General features: G+C 39.5%; 1 protein-coding gene across 3 annotated transcripts in view; it reads right to left on the reverse strand.

The window, feature by feature from the left end:
• The window catches only part of si (sucrase-isomaltase (alpha-glucosidase)), a 134,776-nt gene that overhangs the window by 8,013 nt on the left and 119,263 nt on the right, over positions 1-7,500 (reverse strand). For all 3 annotated transcript variants that reach the window (XM_052457800.1, XM_052457824.1, XM_052457836.1), the window contains exons 41-42: positions 1,163-1,311; positions 847-931 (exon numbers count right to left, since the gene is read on the reverse strand). In XM_052457800.1, coding sequence (XP_052313760.1) covers positions 847-931; positions 1,163-1,311 — 234 coding nt within the window. The remainder of the gene's footprint in view (positions 1-846; positions 932-1,162; positions 1,312-7,500) is intronic.

The raw sequence follows: 7,500 nt of genomic DNA on the forward strand, positions 1-7,500 counted from the left end.
AAAGTTATATTTTGGATTCATCGGACCATATGACATTCTCCCAATCTTCTTCTGGATCATCCAAATGCTCTCTAGCAAACTTCAGACGGGCCTGGACATGTACTGGCTTAAGCAGGGGGACACGTCTGGCACAGCAGGATTTGAGTCCCTGTCGGCGTAGTGTGTTACTGATGGTAGGCTTTGCTACTTTGGTCCCAGCTCTCTGCAGGTCATTCACAGGTCCCACCGTGTGGTTCTGGGATTTTTGCTCAGTTCTTGCTTGGAGTCCTAGATCGAGGGAGATTATCAGTGGTCTTGTATGTCTTCCATTTCCCTTATAATTGCTCCCACAATTGATTTCTTCAAACCAAGCTGCTTACCTATTGCAGATTCAGTCTTCCCAGCCTGGTGCGGGTCTTCAATTTTGTTTCAGGTGTCCTTTGACAGCTCTTTGGTCTTGGCCATAGTGGAGTTTGGAGTGTGACTGTTTGAGGTTGTGGACAGGTGTCTTTTATACTGATAACAAGTTCAAACAGGTGCCATTAATACAGGTAACGAGTGGAGGACAGAGGAGCCTCTTAAAGAAGAAGTTACAGGTCTGTGAGAGCCAGAAATCTTGCTTATTTTCCACCATAATTTGCAAATAAATTCATAAAAAATCCTACAATGTGATTTTCTGGATTTGTTTTCCCCTCATTTTGTCTGTCATAGTTGACGTGTACCTATGATGAAAATTACAGGCCTCTCTCATCTTTTTAAGTGGGAGAACTTGCACAATTGGTGGCTGACTAAATACTTTTTTGCCCCACTGTATAATATAAGTGGTTAGCTAACTCATCCAGGACAGATATATAAGTGGTTAGTTACCTCATCCAGGACCGGGCTGATGAGCAGAGCAGGGCCCCACAGGAACTGTCTGTGGATATCCCACGTCTTCCTGTCGCGCACAAACCTGCCAGAGGACACATTGATACACACTCATGTCAAGGGTACGTTGCTCCTCCATCTTTAGAAAAAGACAACGTGAAACACATATTGATTATATACACAGCCAGGTCAGGTAGCCTAGTGGTTAGTGTGTGTGTGTGTGTGTGTGTGTGTGTGTGTGTGTGTGTGTGTGTGTGTGTGTGTGTGTGTGTGTGTGTGTGTGTGTGTGTGTGTGTGTGTGTGTGTGTGTACTCACTCATGCAGCAATGGTCGGACCACTGTACTTCCTTCGCTGTGGGCGTAAAACATGAGTGTGTAGAGGTAGGGAAGGAGTGTGTAGCGGATATTCAACACATCACGAGAAGCCTCAGAAAACGATGCATTCCACGATACAGGGTCTTGTCTCTGTAACACACACACAAAAATACACACACACACACCGAAACACACACACACAGAAAGACAGGAACACACACACACACAGAAACACACACACACAGAAACACACAAACACAGATACACACACACACAGAAACACACACAGCACAGAGTAGTTAATGATAGTACAGTCGCACATGTGGTGTCTTGTAAGTGTAACCAGATTGCCTTACAGAACTATAGGTCCAGTTACTGACACACTACAGAACTGTTATTTACAGAACTAAAGGTCCAGAACAGTTATTTACACACTATAGGTCCAGAACAGTTATTTACACACGATAGGTCCAGTTATTTACACACTATAGGTCCAGAACTATAGGTCCAGAACTATAGGTCCAGAACTATAGGTCCAGTTATTTACAGAACTATAGGTCCAGAACAGTTATTTACAGAACTATAGGTCCAGAACAGTTATTTACACACTATAGGTCCAGAACAGTTATTTACACACTATAGGTCCAGAACAGTTATTTACACACTATAGGTCCAGAACAGTTATTTACACACTATAGGTCCAGAACAGTTATTTACACACTATAGGTCCAGTTATTTACACACGATAGGTCCAGTTATTTACACACGATAGGTCCAGTTATTTACACACTATAGGTCCAGTTATTTACACACTAAAGGTCCAGAACAGTTATTTACACACTATAGGTCCAGTTATTTACACACTAAAGGTCCAGTTATTTACACACTATAGGTCCAGTTATTTACACACTATAGGTCCAGTTATTTACACACTAAAGGTCCAGTTATTTACACACTATAGGTCCAGTTATTTACACACTATAGGTCCAGTTATTTACACACTAAAGGTCCAGTTATTTACACACTATAGGTCCAGAACAGTTATTTACACACTATAGGTCCAGCTATTTACAGAACTATAGGTCCAGAACAGTTACTGACACACTACAGAACTGTTATTTACAGAACTATAGGTCCAGAACAGTTATTTACACACTATAGGTCCAGAACAGTTATTTACACACTATAGGTCCAGTTATTTACAGAACTATAGGTCCAGAACAGTTATTTACACACTATATGTCCAGTTATTTACAGAACTATAGGTCCAGAACAGTTATTTACACACTATAGGTCCAGCTATTTACAGAACTATAGGTTCAGAACAGTTATTTACACACTATAGGTCCAGTTATTTACAGAACTATAGGTCCAGAACAGTTATTTACACACAATAGGTCCAGAACAGTTATTTACACACTATAGGTCCAGTTATTTACAGAACTATAGGTCCAGAACAGTTATTTACACACTATAGGTCCAGAACAGTTATTTACACACTATAGGTCCAGAACTATAGGTCCAGAACTATAGGTCCAGTTATTTACAGAACTATAGGTCCAGAACAGTTATTTACACACTATAGGTCCAGAACAGTTATTTACACACTATAGGTCCAGAACAGTTATTGACACACTATAGGTCCAGTTATTTACACACTATAGGTCCAGAACTATAGGTCCAGAACTATAGGTACAGTTATTTACACACTATAGGTCCAGTTATTTACACACTATAGGTCCAGTTATTTACAGAACTATAGGTCCAGTTACTGACACACTACAGAACTGTTATTTACAGAACTATAGGTCCAGAACAGTTATTTACACACTATAGGTCCAGAACAGTTATTTACACACTATAGGTCCAGAACAGTTATTTACACACTATAGGTCCAGTTATTTACAGAACTATAGGTCCAGAACAGTTATTTACACACTATAGGTCCAGTTATTTACAGAACTATAGGTCCAGAACAGTTATTTACACACTATAGGTCCAGAACTATAGGTCCAGAACTATAGGTCCAGAACTATAGGTCCAGAACTATAGGTCCAGTTATTTACAGAACTATAGGTCTAGAACAGTTATTTACACACTATAGGTCCAGAACAGTTATTTACACACTATAGGTCCAGAACAGTTATTTACACACTATAGGTCCAGAACAGTTATTTACACACTATAGGTCCAGTTATTTACACACTATAGGTCCAGTTATTTACACACGATAGGTCCAGTTATTTACACACTATAGGTCCAGTTATTTACACACTAAAGGTCCAGAACAGTTATTTACACACTATAGGTCCAGTTATTTACACACTAAAGGTCCAGTTATTTACACACTATAGGTCCAGTTATTTACACACTATAGGTCCAGTTATTTACACACTATAGGTCCAGTTATTTACACACTAAAGGTCCAGTTATTTACACACTATAGGTCCAGAATATTTATTTACACACTATAGGTCCAGTTATTTACACACTATAGGTCCAGAACAGTTATTTACACACTATAGGTCCAGAACAGTTATTGACACACTATAGGTCCAGTTATTTACACACTATAGGTCCAGAACTATAGGTCCAGAACTATAGGTACAGTTATTTACACACTATAGGTCCAGTTATTTACACACTATAGGTCCAGTTATTTACAGAACTATAGGTCCAGAACAGTTATTTACACACTATAGGTCCAGAACAGTTATTTACACACTATAGGTCCAGAACAGTTATTTACACACTATAGGTCCAGTTATTTACAGAACTATAGGTCCAGAACAGTTATTTACACACTATAGGTCCAGTTATTTACAGAACTATAGGTCCAGAACAGTTATTTACACACTATAGGTCCAGAACTATAGGTCCAGAACTATAGGTCCAGAACTATAGGTCCAGAACTATAGGTCCAGTTATTTACAGAACTATAGGTCTAGAACAGTTATTTACACACTATAGGTCCAGTTATTTACACACTATAGGTCCAGTTATTTACACACTATAGGTCCAGTTATTTACACACTATAGGTCCAGTTATTTACACACTAAAGGTCCAGTTATTTACACACTATAGGTCCAGAATAGTTATTTACACACTATAGGTCCAGCTATTTACAGAACTATAGGTTCAGAACAGTTATTTACACACTATAGGTCCAGTTATTTACAGAACTATAGGTCCAGAACAGTTACTGACACACTACAGAACTGTTATTTACAGAACTATAGGTCCAGAACAGTTATTTACACACTATAGGTCCAGAACAGTTATTTACACACTATAGGTCCAGTTATTTACAGAACTATAGGTCCAGAACAGTTATTTACACACTATAGGTCCAGCTATTTACAGAACTATAGGTTCAGAACAGTTATTTACACACTATAGGTCCAGTTATTTACAGAACTATAGGTCCAGAACAGTTATTTACACACAATAGGTCCAGAACAGTTATTTACACACTATAGGTCCAGTTATTTACAGAACTATAGGTCCAGAACAGTTATTTACACACTATAGGTCCAGAACAGTTATTTACACACTATAGGTCCAGAACAGTTATTGACACACTATAGGTCCAGAACTATAGGTCCAGAACTATAGGTCCAGTTATTTACAGAACTATAGGTCCAGAACAGTTATTTACACACTATAGGTCCAGAACTATAGGTCCAGAACTATAGGTCCAGTTATTTACAGAACAATAGGTCCAGAACAGTTATTTACACACTATAGGTAAAGAACTATAGGTCCAGAACTATAGGTCCAGTTATTTACACACTATAGGTCCAGTTATTTACAGAACTATAGGTCCAGTTACTGACACACTACAGAACTGTTATTTACAGAACTATAGGTCCAGAACAGTTATTTACACACTATAGGTCCAGAACAGTTATTTACACACTATAGGTCCAGAACAGTTATTGACACACTATAGGTCCAGAACTATAGGTCCAGAACTATAGGTCCAGTTATTTACACACTATAGGTCCAGTTATTTACACACTATAGGTCCAGTTATTTACAGAACTATAGGTCCAGTTACTGACACACTACAGAACTGTTATTTACAGAACTATAGGTCCAGAACAGTTATTTACACACTATAGGTCCAGAACCGTTATTTACACACTATAGGTCCAGTTATTTACACACTATAGGTTCAGAACAGTTATTTACACACTATAGGTCCAGTTATTTACAGAACTATAGGTTCAGAACAGTTATTTACACACTATAGGTCCAGTTATTTACAGAACTATAGGTCCAGAACAGTTATTTACACACTATAGGTCCAGTTATTTACACACTATAGGTCCAGTTATTTACACACTAAAGGTCCAGTTATTTACACACTAAAGGTCCAGTTATTTACACACTATAGGTCCAGTTATTTACACACTAAAGGTCCAGTTATTTACACACTAAAGGTCCAGTTATTTACACACTATAGGTCCAGTTATTTACACACTATAGGTCCAGTTATTTACACACTATAGGTCCAGAACAGTTATTTACACACTAAAGGTCCAGTTATTTACACACTAAAGGTCCAGTTATTTACACACTATAGGTCCAGTTATTTACACACTATAGGTCCAGTTATTTACACACTATAGGTTCAGAACAGTTATTTACACACTATAGGTCCAGTTATTTACACACTATAGATCCAGTAATTTACACACTATAGGCCCAGAGCAGTTATTGACACACTATAGGTCCAGTTATTTACACACTATAGGTCCAGAACAGTTATTTACACACTATAGGTCCAGTAATTTACACACTATAGGTCCAGGGATTTACACACTAAAGGTCCAGTTATTTACACACTATAGGTCCAGTTATTTACACACTATAGGGCCAGTGATTTATACACTATAGATCCAGTAATTTACACACTACAGGTCCAGTGATTTACACACTAAAGGTCCAGTTTGTCACTCTGACAGTGTTCAGAGTTCCTCTGTGGAGATGGGAGGACATTCCAGAAGGACAACCATCTCTGCAGCACTCCACCAATCAGGCCTTTATGGTAGAGTGGCCCGATTGAAGCCACTCCTCGGTAAAAGGCACATAACAGCCCGCTTGGAGTTTGTCAAAAGGCACCTAAAGGATTATCAGACCATGAGAAACAATATTCTCCATGAGAAACAAAATAATTACTGAGAGATCCTTGATTAAAATCTGCTCCAGAGCACTCAGGACCTCAGACTGGGGTGAAGGTGCACCTTCCAACAGGAAAACGACCCTAAGCACACAGCCAAGACAACGCTGAATGTCCTTGAGTGGCCCAGCCAGAGCCCAGACTTGAACCCGATGGAACATCTCTGGAGAGACCTGAAAATAGCTGTTCAGCAACGCTCCCCATCCAACCTGGCAGAGATTGAGAGGATCTGCAGAGAAGAAAGGGAGAAACGTTCCAAATACAGGTTTGCCAAGTCCACATTATGGCAAGAACAGCTCAAAAAAGCAAAGAGAACCGACAGTCCATCATTACTTTAAGACATGAAGGTCAGTTAATACAGAACATTTCAAGAACTTTGAAAGTTTCTTCAAGTGCAGTCACCAAAACCATCAAGTGCTGTGATGAAACTGGGTCTCATGAGGACCGCTACAGGAAAGGAAGACCCAGAGTTACCTCTGCTGCAGAGGATAAAGTCATTAGAGTTACCAACCTCAGAAATTGCAGCCCAAATAAATACTTCACAGAGTTCAAGTAACAGACACATCTCAACATCAACTGTTCAGAGGAGACTGTCTGAATCAGGCTTTCATAGTCGACTTGCTGCAAAGAAACCACTACTAGAGGACACCAATAAGAAGAGACTTGCTTGGGCCAAGAACCACAAGCAATGGACATTAGATTGGTGGGAATCTGTCCTTTGGTCTGATGAGCCCAAATTTGAGAGTTTTGGTTCCAACCGACGTGTCTTTGTGAGACACAGAGTAGGTGAATGGATGATCTCCGCTTGTGTGGTTCCGATCGTGAAGCATGGAGGAGGTGTGATGGTGTGGGGGTGCTTTGCTGGTGACTCTGTCTGTGATTTATTTAGAATTCAAGGCGCACTTAACCAGCATGGCTACCACAGCATTCTGCAGTGATACTCCATCCCATCTGGTTTGCACTTATTTGGACTTTAATTTGTTTTTCAACAAGACAATGACCCAACACACCCCTGGGCTATTTGACTAATAAGGAGAGTGATGTAAGGCTGCATCAGATGACCTGGCATCTACAATCACCTGACCTCGACCCAATTGAGATGGTTTGGGATGAGTTTGACTTCAGAGTGAAGGAAAATCAGTCATCAAGTGCT

This window comes from Oncorhynchus keta, chromosome 1, assembly GCF_023373465.1.
Source record: "Oncorhynchus keta strain PuntledgeMale-10-30-2019 chromosome 1, Oket_V2, whole genome shotgun sequence".
Classification (NCBI taxonomy): Eukaryota; Metazoa; Chordata; class Actinopteri; order Salmoniformes; family Salmonidae; genus Oncorhynchus; species Oncorhynchus keta.